The sequence below is a fragment of the Microtus oregoni genome, unplaced genomic scaffold (assembly GCF_018167655.1).
Source record: "Microtus oregoni isolate MIOR12 unplaced genomic scaffold, Mior012 000010F_ref0000083, whole genome shotgun sequence".
Lineage (NCBI taxonomy): Eukaryota > Metazoa > Chordata > Mammalia > Rodentia > Cricetidae > Microtus > Microtus oregoni.
The window spans coordinates 23263190-23284717 of NW_024543069.1; the positions used below are offsets into that span (position 1 = coordinate 23263190).

General features: G+C 42.5%; 1 protein-coding gene across 3 annotated transcripts in view; it reads right to left on the reverse strand.

Moving 5' to 3' along the window:
* The window catches only part of Trpc4 (transient receptor potential cation channel subfamily C member 4), a 159062-nt gene that overhangs the window by 40484 nt on the left and 97050 nt on the right, over positions 1-21528 (reverse strand). For 2 of the 3 annotated variants that reach the window (XM_041659214.1, XM_041659213.1), the window contains exon 4: positions 11031-11367. In XM_041659214.1, the coding sequence (XP_041515148.1) occupies positions 11031-11367 (337 nt within the window). Of the gene's footprint in view, positions 1-11030; positions 11368-21528 lie in introns of those variants that run through there. The other variant, XM_041659215.1, reaches the window with a different exon arrangement.

Sequence of the window (21528 nt, forward strand, 5' to 3'; positions counted from 1 at the left end):
TGCTTACAGCACTCATGTCAGGTTGCTAAGTGACCTAGGGATGCCACACTAAGCAGTAACTTCAGTACCACATCCAGGGTTGATATGACTTATCTTCTCCTTTCTAACATTATGTAATCCTCTGGAATATTTATAATGTATATTTATAAAGGTTATTATTTTATTTCCATAATCTTATTAAAATAATAACTATTTTAGACCCTAATGAGAGCTTTCGAAAGATCTAGCATTATGAAATATTAGAGATAAATTCATTTATTATAACTGCACTCATCAAAATAAATGAGACTCCTTGTAATAATGATAGACAGAAATGCCACATGCAAAATACCAAGCTCGATAGCTGCTGAGAATACAGGAAGTTGAAAAGATCATAATTGCTTTTTACTAAATGCAAGAAAAAGTCAGATCAACTATAAATACCATAGATTGTCACATCCTCATAAAAAATGTAGGAAAAGAAGAGGTGTCAAGTTCATGGAAAAGGAAGCCACTCTTCCAGTCCCCTGTGAAGAACAAGAAGAGGGGTCAGGGAGATGTAAAAGAGGCTTTTGCAAGCCTGATGACCTGGGTTCAGTTCCTGTAACCCATGCAAACACTGCGATGTGGTAGATTGTGTCTGTAATTCCAGGGGCCCCATGGCAAGATGAGAGTCAGAGATCGATTCCTCAGAAGATCCCAGGCCAGCTCTTCTGGAGTATGGAACCCCATGGCAATAAACAATAAGAGTGACCCTGCCTCAGAAATAAGGTAGAAGGCAGAACTAACACCCTCGTGTGCCTCCTCCATGTGACCTAGATCATACTCAAGAGGAAGATTAAACTGTGAGCCAGGAAGTGCTAGGGTTACTCATATGGGAAAGACACAGGCCTGATTCAGGCATCTCTCATATAAGGGTCAAAATGCTCACCCTGAGGAAGAAGCGAGACAGTGCCAGGAATCAGTGTTCCTAAAAACACTCAGGGTAGCAGATGATATCACTAGATGGGGAGCAGGAAACCACCCCTCTATGACCTGCAGGGTCTGAGTGCCATAGCCTGAAGGGCATCATCACAGACCTCTCCATCCCCAGAGCTCATGCAGAGGCCCCACTGTGACTCTGGATTAGAAAAACAAGGTTCTTCAGCCCCTATGTCAGCATGACATCCTAACTAGATCACCCTCTGAGACCTTCTTCATGAACAGACTCCTTCAGCTTTCACTTAGGGTTGGGACCATTGCTGATGCCGTTGAAGAAAAGAGAAATCCAGAACCGGAAAAGATACAATTCACACACCGGATTTCAGAACTGGTGGGAAACTTACAATGTACCATGAGGAAAAACACTTGGTACACATGACAAGACTTGCCTCTTGCACACTGGTGGTATTTCTCTCAGATCCCCTGGGCAGGCTCTTGGGATCCAGCCCATCACCATAGCCTACATAGAAAACCACAGCATAAGGAGGCCGTGTGACCACTGCTGAGCTTGTAATTAATGGAGACACCGGGGTCTGAATCTCCAAATCCAGTGGCCAGGACGACATGTTCTTAGCAGGCAGATCTCTCAACACCTATTATTTATTTTGTTTTATGTAAAATTTTGCCAATCCCCAGAGATCAGAGATACGCGTTTGAAAGCGGAGGTTGGCGGATGTGTTTCTGGTTAGCCCTCAGTAGAACACACAGAGCTGAGAACTGGACTGTGCCAATCAGACGGGGTGGTGCCAGGCTGCACTGTAGGAATCAGCTTTATCGCATTAGCTATAGTGTTAGCCAACTCATCACCTCAAAGAACTCAAAGAGAGGATGCAATGATACGAATTTCAATTAGAAGATTCTATCGCCGTTGTGAAAGATTCCCAGGTATCGTTTCTTACTACTGATACTATTGCAATGTTTGACTGTTAAAATATCTGACACGAGATTAAGATCTGTCATCTACAAGTAGACAAAGACCTGATTGGTCTGCCCCAGAACATACAAATCATATGACTGTCTGGTAAAATTGGAAGATAGCATCCTGCCAAGTGAGTGTAAAGATTTCTCTGGCAACTGTGTTTTTATAAACTTGATAGCAGTAGACATTCTAACCTGGAGTCTAGAACACCTTTCACTATGCATTTTCAGAAACCATTTTGGCAAGGTATGGAAACCCAGTCTATGGATCTCTCTAGAGATCAGCGTGTACTCAGAACTCAGTCACCTCAAATTTATGTGTATTTTCACATGTAACAGATCTTAAAGCACCTGCAGAGTAATCAGGACATTGGTGCACTGAGAGCAGAGGAGGCTCTTGTCAGGTCTGAGAGATGCAGCTGCAAATATTTTAGCTTGGGAGTTCTTTAGGGTCCAAGGAAGGGAAGCTTCAACTGGAAGCTAGCACTGGATGGTACCCACGGTTTCCAAAGACCAAAAGTTCTGAGGGCCAAAAGACTTCCGTGGAATCTGTGGAGATGGATTTCACATGCTCGTCCTGACCACCCATCCTCTTACCTCACTTCTGACACAAAAGCGAAAAGGGATCCAGATTAAACTCACGACAGCACTCTTCAAGGCCTACATCAGCACACCAATTTAGCTTCAGCTAGAGATAACGTTATTGATTAATGCTTGCCGGTTAATGAGTTGAAATATTTTTAAAAGACTTATTTTTTAAAAGATTCATTCATTTTTCTTTGTATGAGCATTTTAACTGTTCGTATGTATATATGAGCAGTACATGAAGGCAGTGTCCACAGAAGCCAGAAGAAGGCATTGAATCCCTTTTAACTGGAGTTACAGAGGACTCTGTGGGTTTGGGGAACTGAACCTGGGTCCTTGGGAGACATACCTCAGCCCTAGAACCTTTTTCTTTGTCAACCACCAGATTGGAGCATCATCTCATAATGGCCTCCTCATGACATACCTGTTTGGTGGCTGTTGCTTTTTAGCCTGCTGTAATTGTGCTAGTGAAATGCCAAGTTTTCTCTCCCCTGGCAACAGTTACCGCGTTTTTGAACAAACAAGCCATTAGAAAAATGAGAGGGTGCTAGCACAAACGGAGACGCATCCAGCGAGCCCAGTATTCACGGGAACCGAAAACAAAACGGGATGGAACAAAGCTTTGGGGAGCTTCTGTCACAGCGTGTTTGTCCTGTCCCCGTGATGGAACATTTCAACATCTCGGCTCTCTGTTTATAAACAGATGGCATGGTTTCCTAGAACTGTTCTAGAAGCCTTATTTCAGGCTTTGAAGTCAAGAGTGTGGACCCAGGATGGAAAGAGCAAAGGGTTCAAGAAAGAAATCCAGTGCTCCAGTGCCCTGGATTTTTCTTTATCTTTATTCTCTCTCTCTCTCTCTCTCTCTCTCTCTCTCTCTCTCTCTCCTCTCCTCTCCTCTCCTCTCCTTCCCTCTCCTTCCCTCCCTTCCCTTGTTTCCTTCTTTCTTCCTTTCTTTCCTTCCTTCCCCCTCCCTCCCTCCCTCCCTCCTTCCCTCCCTTCCTCCCTCCCTCCCTCCTTCCTTTTCTTTAGCTCTCCTGTGGTGTTTACACCAAAACATTTGAGAGCTCTGTCCTGAACATGGCTGTGAGGATTCCAGGGAGCAGGGAGAGTTTCTGATTTCACACTCAACCATCCAGATTTCAAGCTCTGGGGAATAACTGTTACAGGGAAGGATCCTTGGCCTTGCCCTCTCTTGCTGTGGGTGGGGACACATGTAGATAGCAACAGCCCTAAACAAGAGTGAGGTACCTCTTCATCAAAGCAACCCCCAAGGGCCTGCTGCTCAAGGGCAGAAGCTGCTGAGCTCTTTAGTGAAGACAGCCTCTGGAGAGACATCAAATCAACAAAAATAAAAAGAACACAAAGAATTCCTCACTACTGGAATTTTCCTTTGCCTTTCAAATCAGGGAGCAGAACTGTCTCTAGGATCAGATGTCTGTCTCTGTGGAAAAATAATTGTATTACTAGAAGTTATTTTATGTAATGGGGACTGACGTGATACCAGACCCCAAGAGACACTAAATTAAGGGCCGTTCCTAAGGTCTCATGATATATTTAAAACTTCAACGAAGTAGAAGACAAAAGCCTATGACATCTGCTTTCTGAAGGCAGCTTGCAGAAAACTAGAGATAATCTTCTTCGGTAGGTCACTGAAAGATCCGAGGAAACGATCTGCTAGCCCACACTGGCCCTCCATTGCCATAGTCCAAAAAGAGAGAACCCTGGAAAAGGAGTGGCAAGAAATACACATAGCACTGACAGTGCAGTCTTGTGCAATGAGGAAATAAATAGCAGAGAAGACCCAAGGGTGATTTTCCTTTCATACTTCCTTAGTTCAAGTGAAGGGATCCAAGAAAATCCCTCAAGCAAAGAGAAACTAGTACTCCCTACTGGAGTGTCTTCTTGACAGTCAACTGTTGTATTTCTCTCGTGGTCCAGTCCATCATGGACAAGAGGAAATTATGCAGCTTGTCATTGGGGTAGCTGGTAGCAGCCTGAACTCATACTGTTCCATGTGCCTGGGCTTGCAGTAGAAGGCTGAGCGTATGTCTCTTCTTCCCAAACTCAAGAGAAGTTTTAGGGACCACAGGAGACCACACAGGCTGACCTCAAGGTTCAGGGGTTGAGGGACTGCAAGATGTCAGAGGGAGCTGCATCTGATCCTAAGAACCTTGCAGTGTGTGGGCACAACAGGAGCATCTAGAGAGAACAGCAATTTCCCCAGAAGGTCAGCATGCTCGTGTCTGGCACAGGTCGCCACAGCTGTGGGTATCTGCTCAAGACTTGCACAAGATGAAGCCAGTTGGAATTCCAGATGAGATCAGGAAGAAACTCCTGAGGTCTCTTTCTCACTGAGGAGCTGTGGGCAGTGGATGGCTTCTGGGGGAGGAAGAGTCGATTTTCAGAAAGGATGTGGTTCCTGGTAGGTCAACCATGCCCCAGTTGTACATGCCCATGCTCAGGAGTACATGACCAGCATAAATTGGACTTGATTGCTTATTTAAAAAGAGGATACAAAGTTGGGGGGCGGGGGTTGAGAGGCAGAGACTAGGTCTGGGAGAAGATTGGGGTGGATCTGGGAGATGCTGTGAGAGGAGTGGGGGTGAACACGATGAAAATATATTGTACGGAATTCTCAAAGAATTAGTTCAAAATGTCACAATAAAATAAATGGTCATACATTTTAATAACTCAAGGTTTCGGGAAATCAATACCTAAGAGCAATCTAATTCAAAAATAGAGAAAAGCTCTCTCATTTAGGGGGCAGAACAGAAACTTAAGAAGCAGAGTTTCTTACAACTGTCATCTGAGAACCAAGTCTAGATGAAAATTTTCTCCCATGATTATTTCTCAGTCTTGAGTGTGCTTAAGGGCCTCTGCAATTTCTGAATCAACTAAGCAAGATGATCACTCAGAATCTCGATGTGCTCAAAATAATTCCCAGTGGTTCTGACTGCAGTCAGCAGACCATCAAGAATGGTGGAGGTGATGCAAATGGCAACGAGTCTTCTGCCTTTGAAGACATCTGAAAACCCTTACATCACTGTGCTTTTGACGCCACTGCTTTATCATTAGGGGGAAAGAGGAGGAAAACAACATTAAGGAAGACCGTATTTTTAGTTTAGTAAAAGGAATGTCCTGTCAGATGGAAGTTAGAATGTTCATACCTAAGTATAATTATTTAATAATCAAAATTAGGGAGCTTGAGCAATGTAGTAGTATTCTTTTTATAGAATCTTCTTTAATTTAAATACTTCCATGAATATTACAAAAGAATATATTGAAACTGACGGGAAGACAACTGCTTCTTTGCTCCAGGCACCCTTTCAATGATTAGTAGAAGCTGCACGATGCACAATTTTTTTTTTTTTTGATTTTCGAGACAGGGTTTCTCCGTAGCATTTTGGTTCCTGTCCTGGAATTAGCTCTTATAGACCAGGCTGACCTTGAACTCACAGAGATCCGCCTGCCTCTGTCTCCCGAGTGCTGGGATTAAAGGCGTGCACCACCACCGCCCGGCTTACGATGCACAATTTTTAAATGAGCAAATTTTTTTTCCCACTATGAAGATCATCACGTTTCACTTAAGATATGTTCTCAGTATTTTTAAAAACAATTGACTGAAACACCTTTTTCAAATGCATCTCTCTCAACAGAAGGGTAAATATTAATACTGTTCTAAAAAACAAGGGAACTTAACTTTATGTCCCAGAAAGTGATTCTTTGGATATAAAAATAAAATGTGTACATATTCTAATACTTCCCTCCCTCCCTCTCTCCCTCCCTCTTTCCCTCTCTTCTTCTCCTTGTCCTTATTTTCTTTTCTCCCTTCCATTGCTTCTTCTCCTTCCTTTCTTTTCTCCTTCCACATCTTCTCCATCCCTCCCTTCCTTCTTTTCTCCAAGATATTGCTTATTGCAGTACCAGAGAGCCACATAGACTGTTCTAGATCATGGGAAGGGAGGGGGATGGCGGTGGCAGTGTGGTGGGGTGGTACAAAGGATTTATTGTGCACAGATGTGCTATTCAATACTGTTATAACCAAAGCGCCTCCTAGAATGCATTACCGCTCTGATGAATTCCATGTGCTGCCCAGTCCCCTGCACCTGTGTAAAAGTGTAAGGAGACTGGGGGGGATGGTGCATATGTAGAGGCCTGGCTGGTGCTTCCTGCCATCCTGGGTCTCCCACCCCTGGCTCAGCATCTCATAGAGAATCGAGGTTCTTTGCTCGGGAGCTCTGGGATTTGTTATACTAGCATGCACCTGCTGGCGCCTTGATTTTAGACAAGGAATTGAGCTTCTCAAAGCCTGCTCCATCATTCACTCTAGCCAGATGGAACAGAGCTACTGTGACATTCACAGGAGGATGTGCATCTAAACTGTTCAGCTGCTAAAGCTTCTAATATTGTTATGCAACGATAGCTATTGTAATTTCAAGCCAAGGAAAACTAATTCAAACGCCCATCCAAGTCTTTGACCTTTTTATATTTTGGTGTCTAGTTTGCTCTTCCCATACGTTCCCCTCCTCCCATCTCCATGAGGCACCACCATTCTTGGGAACCCTGCAGATTTCAGTCTTTGAGTCTTAAATCTGACCTACACTGTCACAGCCTGACAGAGTTCAGTTTTTCCCCAGTAAAGAATTCAGTTACTGTGAGTTAGTAGCACAGACGACAATTTGAATATTTCTAAATATTGCATGTCTTAATGGTTTACCATGTATAACTATATGAAAATAGCTTCTAAGTAGCCCCACCAGCACACACACAGATAAACAGGAAGACGAGGGAAAAGTGTCATATTGCAATGGTTGTCTGTGTTTTTTGTTTTGTTTTAATATCACCATAGTCCTTTAAAATACCAAATGGATGTTTTGCCTATACTTGAATCTGTACAAGACTGGAGCTAGTCTGTTGAACTTACATGAGGGGGAAGAGCAAAGGCTAGTTTCTTATAATTGTAACACTGCTTAGAGCTGACTGAGGTCCTAGGAGCTTTAGAAGTAAGGCTGAAATAATGAGTCATAGAAGCCAAATGATCTTAGTGATTATTTGAAAAAAATGGGTCGTTGAGGTATGGCTCAGTGAAAGAGCACATCCTAGTGTGCAAGAGACCCTGGGTTTACTCCCTAGCACCAAAAGATGGAAAATAAAAATGTTCACAAGAACAAAAATTATATATGTATCTGTGTGTATATATATACATATACGAATTATATAGGTATATATATATATTAAAAATGGTCCCAATAATATGCTTGTTGGTTCCTATGAGTGTCGAGATGAGAATAAGATCAACATTATTCATTCCACATTGCCTACTTGGCAGACTCAGTTGAAGATTTTCAGACTTGTTAATATCAACGTTCTAAGCTATAAATTACACAGCAAAGGATGGAAATGAGAAGCCAGTGTTGCTAAAGAAAAAGTGCTAAGGAAGCCTGCAATGCAGGCAAGCTGGGTACCGCGGATATTATGAGCACTTCTTGCTTTGTGGCTAGCAATTCCACAGGCTCTATTTTTAACAGAACTGAGATGCCTTTCTCTGCGCCATCATCTCCTCAGTTCACCCTTCGCCTCATGCTCATGGCGCATAGATTCGCATGCTGCTTGATTGTGGCATATTCTCAGGCATGGGTTACTGCCAATCACTGCACAGCCATTTTACTTCCCGTGAGGAGCAAAGCATTATTTCACATATGACAACTTTTACTGAAGAGCTGCTTTTATTATAAAATGCTATTGTCATAAATTGTTATGACAAAAATTGTCACAATTTTTTGCTAAGTTGATTATATAAGTGTACATATGCATATATACATGTATATATATATTTATTTATTTTTATGTCGTATAAAAAGCTAGGGCATATATTTACCAATCATAATGCAACTTGAGGAAAGCTCAAAATAGCTTTTGAGAAAGTCGGAAAACTAGTATCCCAAGGAATTTTTTTCTTTTCCTTAATTTTATTTTATATGTAGTAAGTATTTGCTGGCATGTGTATATGTGCACCATATGTATGCAGTACCTGAAAAGGCCAGAAGATGGCGTCAGATCCTCCTGGAACTGGAGTTACAGATAGTTGTGAGCTGCCATGGTGGTGCGGGTAACTGAACCCTGGTCCTCTGCAGGAGTAGTCAGGGCTCTTCATCACTAAGCCATCTCTCCAGCCTCAAGCTATTCTTCTTCACTGCTATCAACTAGACCCTTACAATGCATGAACCAGGAAATGTTGGGTAAGGAAATGAAGCTAACGATGTCTTATTCCATCATCTAACAGTCTTGGGCAAGGATATATAGATGATTCACTGGTACAGCCATCAGATCTGACCACACCCTTGTCATCTATATCACATTTGTAGAAGGGTCTAAGCTCTCCCTTCCCAATGCCATCTTCTACCCCTTTGTGAGAACAGTGATTCTCTCTCCCTAATGAGGGAAGCTCAGTAGATTCAATGGCATGCTAAGTGCCATACCGTGAAAATCCTTTTCCTTTATTGATAAAGGCCCTAAAAACCCTGAGGGTTTGTGACTGCTTATATTTTAAGTCCCAGAGATACAGCCTCTTCACAGAATCCCAGTAACAGCTTGCAGCTTCTCAGCAACAGTTTACAGCCCTTTATAAGCCTGCATCCTCTAGAGCACTTCGGACTCAGTCTTAGCAGTGAGGCTTTCTTGATTCAACAGTGTAACTATTTTGAGAGGTCTACCTGATACTTAAACACCATTGTTCCCACACCCTACTACTGAAACGAGATAATCATTCACGTGCGGCTTTAATTCTATGAAATACCTTTTACTCCACAAACGTCCAGATCCATTAGCCCCCTGCAGTCATATTATCCTGAAAATGTTGCCTCTAGCAGATACTTCCGACGGCTGGAATTATAGGACAGTTAAGCCTATCCACTAAGCACTGAGCAGTGACCATGGTGTCATTGCGTTCATTGACATGTCAAGGAATATTCTGCTACACATTTAACGTATACCGGACAGTCAAAGGCAGTTTTAGCCACACACGTTCCTCAAAGTTAAATGTTTCTATTTTTATACTATTTACCATTTTCTGCAGTTCTGATCATTAATCCCATTTCCTCCAGTGACATTTAAGCTCCATCTGGCCAAGTGCCCTTAGCTCCCTATGCAGCAATCATACCCTTTGGCTCTTTGAAGGTATCCAGTGTACACCCATGGCCTGCACAGAGTTGAGGGATGCTACCTGTGCTTACGACACACTCCTCTGAGCATTCTCCTAAGGTAGGTGTGTCTTCCATTTGGCATGTCAGGACCTTCAGGTAGATATTCAGTGAGTTAGGAATGCTTAGATACGACCTCTTAAGTGTTTTCGTAAGAATTATTCTAGAATGCATTTTATGAATAAAATTAACATAAATTATGTCCCTTATGTGAGATAATTTGGTAGAGAGCAATTATTTCATCTTACTATCCAACTCTAAGGCTGTAGTGATTTTTTTAAAGACTTACAGATCTAAACTTTGCTTTTTGGCCTAAATGAGGGCATAGTGCCTGCACACCAGGCAAGTCAGAACTGGTGCTAGGATTCACTTGAGGTGGTATTTATGGGAAGTAGTTAACATGTAAATACCATCAGGTCACTGTCCTCCTTTCTTAGCGACTATTTAGGCTACTCTTCTTTCTCCCTGCTGGTTCCTCGCTTTAGTGACCTCTCAGCTCTGAAGGGAACCCAAGCAGCTCTGAGATGGTGAATCATGGAATCTGTCATGTTTCCTAACGAGCTGGGTCCAGTACCACAGGGATCTCAAGCAAAGAGCTAAGCTGAGAAAATGTGATTTCTCCGCAAGCCACAGTAGGATACCGAAAAGGGAAATTAAAATGCAAATTCTAAGCATGGCCACAGTAACAGGAAGGAAGAAAGGAAAACACAGTTTTAATAATAATAAATAAGGTTTCTACTCTGATCTGTGGCAGTTCTAAAATGATTATCTATCTCTGGCAACATGCAGGTTGAAGTTTTTCTGTTGTTTAATATCCAAATTTCCTAACTACCACATGTTCAATGAAAAACAAGTAGATAAAGTTTTTAAAATATTATGTGTGTGTGTGTGTGTGTGTGTGTGTGTGTGTGTGTGTGTGTATATATATATATATATAATCAGGGGTTCTTTAGAGAGACACATACTGATCTGTGGAGGACTTCTAAGAAAACTGGGGGCTGGGGATGCAGCTCAGTCAGAGGTAGAGCATCTGCTTCCCCCTGAAAAGCCTGGGGTTCCGACGCCAGGACAGGAGAAAAATACGCTATGTGTGGCCAATGAGGCCTGAGTTCTTTGTGGGACATGGGAGTCATCAACACCTGTCATCCTGGAACCTAACACTGCCTTTCCCTGGCTGCATGCTGGAGCAAGCCACCACAGTTGGGCAAAATATCTTTGGTTTTGAGGATTAGGTCTCAGAGCAACCACGGTCAGAGCCCATGTGTCGTTTCCCTCCGCTCCAAACATTCGTGAATATTTCTTTCCAAGCAACAGAATTCCATGGCAGAAACACGGTTGGTATTATATTTTCTATAGTAACACATTTACCCAGGACCCACGGTAATATCATCCACTCCACGATGGTTGGTGGTGGACCTTGTCTGTTCAAGTCTGACCTGTCGATGTGCTGAGAGGCCAGGAGCAGCAGGAACAAAAAGGTCAAATAGGAGGCAGTGTGGCAGATAAACTTGATAAAAGGCTTTCTGATGAACAGTCCAAGTGGGCTTTTAGGAGCTATCAGGTAGCACACGGAGAAGACGGGGAAAAGCAGTCCTATTATGAAACACGTCACCATCTTCACGGCCCAGTGTCTTCTCCTCCAGCCGGGGAACTCGTCGTACCAGCGGGAGGCGAGCAGCTGCTGGCAGTTGGGCTGGGCAACGAACTAGGAGGGAAGGACAAGGAGAATTCAGTCCCTGTTAGAGGTAATGACCACAGTGCGTCAGGAAGAACGCGGGCTCAATTTTATCCTTTAGCAATACAGTCTCAGGAAAAGATAATGCCAACCTTTAATATATTCCTTAGTTCATATTTAAATGAAATTTAAGTAAATCATATATTCTTTGGTAAAGCAATATTAGAATTCAAAGACATAAGCTGTAGCTCACTTGATATTAGAGTAAAACAGCCCGGCACTGAGTCATGCTGAGAAAGGCCATAATGAACAGCTGGTTCACTCAGGGTACAGTGCTGAGTGTCAACTTAAGTGAAGTCAAAACAGGGTACCGGCACTTGGAGTGAAGACAGAGGCAAGGCATAAGGATATACACAGGGTCCTAGTTTTATCCTCGCTGCTGGGATAAGACACTGACCACAGAAGCAGTCTGGGGAGGAGGTAGTTTATTTAGCTTACAGGTTAGAGTCCATGATGCAGGGAAGCCAAGGCAGAAACCTGGAAGCGGTAACTCAAGCAGAGACCATTGTGGAACGCTATTAATTGGCTTGCTCATCTGTCTTTCTTACAATGTCCACGGACCCCTGCCCAGAGACGGTTTGCATAGCAGGCTGGGTCCACCTACATCCGATGTGGGATGTCCTTCTGTATATGTGTTGCTTTTATTTGTTACTGATACCCTGAGGACTCCCTTCCAACAGAAACAAGCTAGGGGCCAAATCTTAAACACATGGGCTCTTAGTCAAGCTATTATGTCTACTTGAGATTTATTTTTATTTTATGTGTATGTAAGTGCATACCACATGTGTACCTGATATGTGCAGAAGTCAGAAGAGTCTATTGGGTCCCCTAGAGCTGGAGTTTCAGACAATTGTGAGCTGCCATGTAGGTGCTGGGACTAAGTGAGACATAACCTATTACAGGTGCTGGAAGTTTTACTTGGTGGCGTAAGATGTCTAGCTGGGATACTGTTTCCCCTATTTTGTTGGTGACTCCATTATACATTTTTTGCATAGGTATATAAGTTAGGAAGCTTCTATAGTTGTAGGTTTCCACATGGCTCTTCCAAAGGTCTGTAATGTTGTTGCCTCTCCCCACATTCCCTCCTCCACCCCCCCTCACCCTATTCGGTCCTCCTGTTCTACTTTTCCCTTCATCTCTCTATAACACTCAATTCTAATTGTCTTCCTGGATGATCCTCTAGTCCCCTCTGCTCCTTCACTAAGTGCCTAACCTCTGTGGAAGTTTGGATTGTAGCATACCTATCAAAAGCTGCACGTTAACATCCATATACATATCAGGAAAAGCATATATTTGTATTTTGTGTTCAGGGCTCTAAATTGTATTACAGGGAATTTGTTCATCAGTGTTCATTGCTGCTCTGTTCATAATAGCCCATAGCTGTTATGGACAGCCTAGATGTCCATAAACTAAAGAATGGTTAATTAAAATGTGGTACATTTACATAATGGAATATTATTTAGCTGTCAAGAAAATAAAATTATGAAATTTGGAAGAAAAATGGAAGGAGCTAGAAAAAACCCATCTGGAGTAGGGTAACTGAGAACTCAAGAGACACGGACTTCAGAATTTTTTGTAATAAACAACTTCTAATTGCTAAGGTAGATGACCTCATTCTCTTCTCCACCCCCCATCCCTCGTCTTTAGTTTCTTCCTTCCTTCTGACCTCCCTTACTTCTTCTCTGGGCCTTTTTCTACCTCTTGTCAATGTGCTCAGCTTTTTTCCAGTTCCTTCTGAAGGACTTTCAGAGAACTGACACTCTCTTTGACTAAGATGCTGTTCCTTCCATGGAAGCCCCAGTCCCAGATACCTTAACATTGCCCACAGGAAGCTCGGGGCCTGCAGCCTGGGCTCCTGCCACAGGAACCACCACCCTCTGCACCCTTCTGGTCCAGGAGAAAGGAGATTTTCATCACAGGTCCCTGCTTCTGCCTCTAGACAACCCCTATAGGAAGACTCGCCAACCCCTCCAGCCACTGCTAGCATTTATAAGGAAACATTATAAACATTCAGATTTACAATGGTTCCATACACTTACAAAAGAGGCACTGATAATTTGCATTCAATAACCTTTTAGACATTTCCAAAGCCTGATCCTTGAGTATTTATAGAACTACTGAGACACAGGATTCTAATCACGGAAGACACTGAATGAAAATGACTGAATCTAATCTTGTTTTTACAAATAAATTGCGATCCAATGTGAATGGATTATAAACAACCACACAAATACTAAAATCCCAAAACATAAAGAAAAATGATGAGAAAAATAAAATTGGAAAGTATATTTAAAAAATACTTAAGCCAACCAAACAATCCCTTTCCACCTAGAAGGGAATTGAAACAGTAACTGCAGATAATGCAAGCCGAGAGGAAGCTGACAATGAGTGAAACAGTATAAACGTTATGGCCTGATATGGTTGATTCAGTAGTTACTCTTCCTTCATATTTTCAGCTTTGCATTATATACTTTTTTCTAGCTTAAGAACTTGTACCTAAAATTTACATTAGAGCCACACTCTCAAAAAGAGCAAAATCTTAGGCAACCATCCTCTAGAATTTGTTTTTTCAAAACTGTGTTTTGTAATCCTGGTAACAGGGGATCAGAGTTCACTGGACACTGAGCGCTTCCAGGAGTCATGGTGTTCATATCTGGAAAAAAAAAAAACTTTCTGTTCTATCAGCCATTTACATCCCTTCAAAGCTGCCTGTGACCGTCAACTCTGGCTGCTTTCACAGGGACTTCCGGTTGTGTCCAATGATGAAGACAGTTCCTCTAGTCTGCCGTCTGCCTGTGCACATTCAGATCCGCTACTGGCTCAGTCTATTCACTTCATTAATCAAATCCCGTGTCCCCTGCTGCTTCCTGATGTGATGATAAAAGTCAGTACTCTCTGTCTATCAGACGCTGGCTAGGAGTAAAAGAGACCACAGTCTCCCAGAACTAGTCAGTCCATTTCTGGGAACTTGCTGTACGCCGAAGGTGGGCGGTGCTGTAGATAACCTCATCCAGCCTTCTGAAACAGGGAGGTCCACGAAGCAGGGGAGATGATGCTCATTGTAAAATGATCACCGGAAACAAAAGGCAGCAAGTTAAGCCTGAGACCACAGGCAGGCTTTTGACAGATGTAAGCTGGCCCATGAATATACCGTGTCTTCTTAGAACAGACCGTACTGAAAACTGTGAGGTGAAATCCATGGGCTGGGCTGTAAGTTATTGCAGATTTAGCAGAGACAAAATAGAGAGGGACACTGTCACCATCTCTTAGCGTCTATGTGGAAATATTGCTTCAGGAAACTCTTGAGTCCATGCCCTTGCTATTTTCAGGGTGGGCTGAGACTGGTGACTTTAGCATTATCTGGGAACAAGTCAGTGATGCAGGGTATCGGACCCAACTTTAGACTCAATGGGCAACCATATGCATTGCACGATGCCTGTGGCTGCTGTTTGTAAACACTGGATTAATGTGCTTTATGCCCAATGAAGCTATTTATAGTTCTAGTGTATAGAATAAATAGTTAAAAGGCTAGCTAGAATTCATTGCAAATATCCATTCTAGTGATTATAAAAGTGTCAGGTCATGGCCACTGAGAGAGAGAGAGAGAGAGAGAGAGAGAGAGAATTTGATAATTATATTTTAATTAAGATGTCATAAAAAGAATAATTAGTAGAAAAGGATTTCTATGAGAAAAAGAACATCCATAATAATAATAATAACTCAAAAATGAAGAAATGTTCATAAAATAACTACTTTTCAAATACCCCATTTTCAGTAGCTTTCTTCAAATTAAAACAAAAAAACGAACGAATCTTTTATCAGATCTGAGAAGACAATGAGAAAAGTCTTAAGACTGATCAGAAAGACTGAGAAGCTTGAGAACCCGTCCTCCACTGTTAGCAAATAGAACTTTGAGAGCTGTCTAGCTGACCATCAGGTTGTCTACTCATTGTCTCCAGCAGGCACGATACACTGGACTTTCAGAACAGGATTCAAGGGTGCCCGATCGCTTGGATACCATGTCTGTGTCAGTGAGGGAGAGTCAAACTCTCACTAATCGTGTTAGTCCGACAAGCACAGGATTGCATTTCCTAAAATACTTTGGGTCCATGTTCAAAATTGGTTTAGAAGGTGATCTGCAATGACCGGGAATAGTAACAGGAGGCTGGAAACGTCAACAGTCTTACAAAGGAGGGCAGTGATGGCTCAACACTGAATACATTAAACTATTGAACTTGATATGGGCATGGTCATTCGTGCCTGCAAGCCCAGCACTCAGGAATCTGAAATGGGAAAACCAAGCGTTTGAGGCTAGCCTGGTCTGCATGTTGAGACACTGTCTCAACACGCAAACAAACAAAAGCTAAAGAAACAAATAAGTTGAACCTAGAAAACAAAGCCAGCTAAGTGGCCAGAAACTATAATCACTAGATAATGACGGCCCTTTGAACAATCACAAAGGAAAATAGTTGGTATAATCTCCACACCTGTTCGCCATTACCCATCTGAAAGTATAAGTAAATGATGGAAATAATTTGTGAAAATGGCAGCTATTTTTAGAATACTACCTAAAGTTTTCTTAAAACGAATAGACATGGGGAGGAGGGAATTTATCGGCTACTGATGGGACCATGCCTGGGTGTTTCTTCATGTGTTGAATAACTTAGGACTGTTACTAGAGGGGTAACGGAGTCAGGTGTGGCTCACAGCTGGGTATTCAGAATTGATTCTTCAATCACAGTCTCCCAAGAGCAAACCAGAGTTCCTGCACAGAGACAAGGCATATCCAGAAAGGGTATTTTAATCTCCATTAAAGGCAAAGACTGGATCGTGGTTCTGTCTCCATCAGGGCAAGAATCCAGAGCAGACATGAGTGGATGAGTGTTCATGTTAACTGTTCTTAGTAGACCAAGGGTCTACTCAGCGTTCTGCTCACTGCCCTGCATGATTCCACATAACAGCCTATTTCTTTTTAAAACTTTATCATAAAAAAAGTGGAAATAAAAAACCACACACCACAATTAAACAGATCAGTACCTTTGTGCTTCAGTGAACCTCTGTGCAGTTGGAATGGTCATCCAGAAACTGTGGAGCTTCACAGCGGAGTTTGCACTTTCATTATCTGATAGATTTTATTCATTTACCCACCACCAGGAAAACGAGAAAGGCAGGGCAGGGTTAGAGGTAGAAAACCAATTCGCTTTCTGTCCTCCTTCAGAACTCATGCCCATCTCTTTTAGTCAGTTCTTCGTCATTTCCTACTACTTAGCCTTGCTTGTTCTCATTCTCCGTAACACACTGTACCCATGTGCACGTTTGTTTTCACTTATACATATATCACTAGCTAGATGCTGCATCTGAGGAAGAACATGCAAGTTTTTTTCCTCTGAGATTGTGTGACCTCAGTTAATATTATACACTCCAAGTTCACCCATTTTTCTGCGGATTTCTATGATTACATTTTTCTTTAGAGCAGAATAACATTAATATATAAAAATGTGTGTGTGCAAATATATCACACACATAACATATATACACACACATATATGTGTGTCTTGTTATCCATTTGTCTATTGATTGACAACTAGGTCCAATTTTTTTGCTATAGTGAATTAAGCACCAATAAACATAGGGGGTGCAAAAATCTTTGTCTTAGTATATGCCCAGAGTGAAATAGCTGGGTCACATGGTATACTTCCTATGCCTAAGAGGATGAAATTACATAAGGCTTTGGGAAGCAGAGGACCAATTCTACTCTTTCTGGTCACAATTAAAGTCATTTCCACAGTGTAAAAATCCCTTTCTGCCAATCTAAACATTTCAGCAAAAACAGATTACGTATATTTGAAATGTACACGCATGAGCTTATAAGCAGACGTCTGAGACAGGGTCTCTCTAGGTAACCCTGGTTAGTCTAGAACTTGATACGTAGACCAAGCTGGTTTTGAATTCACAGATATCTACCTATTTATATGGCCTGAAAGCTGAGATTAAAGGCAAGCACCACCACACCGTGCCTAAACAAACACTAACTTTAATCTTAGGATCAAACTAAGATCAACTGGAAGACAGCCCCAAAAAATCACTGTTCTTCTCAGGTTGGCCTGCAGACATGGCTGTGGCGGGGGGGGGGGGGGTGCCTTGATTGTCTTAGTCTATGTGGGAAGAACATGGCTGGCACTGGCATCTTTTGGCAGGGGCCCATATAAAAGGACATTGCAGAAGGCAAATCACTCACTTTTACATAGGCTTGGTCTTCACTTTTGCTGGGGGGTCCATTTACTCTGCTGCTGCCACTGCGAATTTCTTCCTGAGTATTAGGGACATACCTGAATTATTTCAGCCAGGTGGTAGTGGCCCTTATCTTTAATCCCAGCACTTGGGAGGCAGAGACAGGCAAATCTCTGAATCTGAGACTGATTTGGTCTACAGAGTGAGTTCCAGGAGAGTCAGGACTACAAAGAGAAATGCTGTCTTGAAAAAAAAAATACAAAAACAAAAAAAAGAAATAAAAAAGAAAGAAGAGGGGGGTAAGGAGGAACAGATGGAGAAAAGAAAGAAAGGAAGGAAAGAAGAAAGGAAGGAAGGAAGGAAGGAAGGAAGAAAAACTTTCTTCTAACACAAACTGAAGACCAGGAATCTTCTAAGGTCTTGGCACCAGATTGGGACTAGCAAGCTACCCTGTCTCCTGAATTGAGCAACTACTGGGTTCTTGGATTCTTCAGTGTGAGACAACCATTTCTGGATGACTCTGGTTGGGTAAGGCAATCTAATAAATCCACTTTTAATATACATTTGTGCTTCCTGTTCTGTTCATCTGGAGGACCCAGCCTAACACATTCTGTGATGTTTCTCCCTCCACTGAATTCCTGGCTGTTGACAATGCATAGCTTTGAAAACAACCTTGGCTATCCTGGGAAAAACAATAACTGTAATCCTTTATTATACTGCTAAGTTGTTTGCTACTGAAGTTGGAATCAAACTCTCTAGCTTGCAACACAGACGAAATGTGTTTTGGAGACAGCAGGGTTCACAGAGTTACTGGCACCTAGAGCGTTCTGTCTGCTCTCGCTAGAACAGCCACAAAGGGGACAGACATATGGACAAAACTGTACATAATAATTAGGGTGGCCACTCTACATCCCTTGCAGGAGGCAGGGAATGAGGGACAATGTGTTTTTAGAGGAGCCGGTGCTTGGTCTTCACCATCCAGTCTCTCTCCTGACTGTCACCAACGCCAGCAGTCTCAGCCTCTGCACTCAACCTCAGTCCTTGCCCGTGCGTCTCTCCAGCCTCCTGGAGCAATTGCTGGAGAGGCAGAGACAGGCAGACGCTGGAGGTTTGCTGGCCAGTTAGCCTCTCACCTAAGTAGCAGACACTAGACCAATGAGACAATCTCATCTCAAAACAAAACAAAACCAGAAAACAGATTCTCACTAGGATTGTTAACTACAGGCTTGACACCTTTTTCATTCTTTTTTGTTTCTTTATAATGATCCAAATCACGCTCCTAAAAACGATCAGTACATCATTTCCTCTCACTTAATCTTTTCAAGACTTCCGTTTGAAATGAACACAAACTCTGCTTGTTCAAGCCCCGGCTGGCCAACTTTCATCAGGGCATCCCAGGGCAATAATCGTCTGCCGAGCAAAGACATCGCTGAGCCTGTGGCATTAGTTCCTGGCAGCTTAGACCATCAGGTCCTGCAGCTGAGGATTGGAGGTACGAATAAAAACTTCACTGATAACTCTGACCTGGTGTACTAGCAAATTTGTTATTATAAAAATTTGCATACATTGTATCATTTTCAGCTGTAGGTGATATTGTTACAATGAACTTTCTTGTTGTATAGTTTTTGAGAATGCTGTCGTATAAAGGTCCGTACACTGGGCAGCTGAAAATGACTCACAATTCTTTCTCCTGGTCCTGGAGGCTCACAGCCTAATATCTAGGTGCCGATGAAAGCAAACTTCCCCTTGCCCCTTCCTGCTGTCTGCTACATGTCTGTCAATTCTTGGCATTCCTTGGCATGCGCGGACCTCATTCCAGCCTCTGCCTGTGTCATCACAACACAGTGATGCGTGGGTGCCTCACTTTGCACCAACTACCATCTCATATAAGGACAGCAATCGTAGCCACACAGGAGCAAGGAGCCCGATGACCTCATCTTTGATGTCTCATGTAGACCAATCCTATGTCCAAATAAGGATGTGTTCTTTAGCACTAGGGCTAAGTTGCTAAAATACCAAGCTGTGACATTCATAATCATACATTTTCTGATAGTTGCCTAATACATAGCTTTGACATGATAGGTTACATTGCAGCTACTAGTTCATATGCTCCCAATAAATATCAACTCCATGAATCATTTTCAAACTCCAATAACTCTATAAAACACTGTTAACTAGCTGTCATTACTAACTTAAATCCATATTCTTTTAAAACAAGATATATATATATATATATAATATATATGAGTGTTAAGTCTGCATGTATACATGTGTACCACATGTGTGCAGTGTTCATGGATGATAGAAGAGGGTGTCAGATCCCCTGGAACTGGAGTTACAGATGGATGTGAGCCACCATGTGCGTGCTTGGAACATATAATGTACACACACACACACACACACACACACACACACACATTGTAAGAATAGTCAGTGCTCTTAACCACTAACCAATCGCTCCAGCCTCTAAAATTTCATCTTTTAATAAACTGAGTGATTCCACAGGAGGAAACTGTGACTCCTAGTCTTTCTCTTCTTTTAGATGTTGAATCCCCTCCCCCTTTCCTGTCTCTGTTGCTTTCTGTTTTATTATTCTCAGATAATCTTTGATAATAAATGTTCAGGCTAACACAGTCATAAATTAAAGCTACCCTATGTCATTCCGCAGCTGTGGTTCAATCTTCCTAAGGGTTGTCAGGTGATTGACCTATTCTAACTGGCATAAAATACTACATTGTTTACACAGGTGAAATATTAACCAATCAATTCTTTAGCATGTGCATTAGGGCTACCATGCAATGGAATTGAGAAAAAATTCAATTTCGGTCATTTGAAAGGAGGGGTATGGAACATTCATCTGGTCCAGAACTGTGCCTTTAACTGAAGACTCCCAAGGACACACACGAAAGCTGTGCATTGAGTTTTATCTCCCAGGAGATGGGGAGTTTCATGAGGAACTGCCAATTTAAGCGAAGCCTCTACAGCCCCAGCTTTGCCTGGTTGGATGAGGCTTTTAAGTTTAAATTACCAGCAAGCTTTTTTTTTTCCTGAAAAATTATTACTTAAAAGTCACAGACATTCAAAATTCAACACAATTCACAATTTAAATTACGTTCCATCATGTTGCTTATCTACGTGTTCAGATTACACTGGTTACCTCTGAACTATCCACACAGATGAGACATGAGCCATCAACTCTTTTCCTTCCTCATACCACATCAAGCAGCGTCTCTGTGAAGCTAAAGTGCCCCTCAGCTGCGTATCATTCAAGCCAAACACAATAGGGAGAAAGCAGGCAACACCCAAACTGGGTGCAAAGTTTGCTCGGACATCACCAGAAGACACACAGAAAAAGATGGCTAGCCATGAGATGTAGAGTCTAGAGTGCTACTATGTGTACTATGGTCCTATAGCGCCTGTACTACATGTACTACGATACTACACCTGTAGCACATAGCCTGCCACGAAGGGAAGGTTCCCTAGCTGGGCAAGGGGCTAGAGATTGAAACACACATGCACACACACACACACACACACAGAGAGAGAGAGAGACAGAGACAGAGACAGAGACATGGATCATCCTTGAATTCCCCAATAATGCCCCCTTTATTGTGTTCAGGGGCAGCTTATATGGGGCTCTGGCCACGCCCCAGCTCTCAGGCTCTTTCAGCTGCAGACCCATCAGAACCCACGCCCCTGCCATCAGGGTCTCGTGCTCAGAGCGGAGGAAAACAAGTTGTTTACAGGAAAGTCAGGGTCTGGTGGTCTGCAGTCCCCAACAATGAGACCCCAGCAATATGAAATGCCAATGGAATGGACTATAGTAGAGAATGACAAATGTCACCCATAGGCCCTGGCATTTGAACACTTGCTCTCCAGTTGAGTCTTGGCAGGTATAGG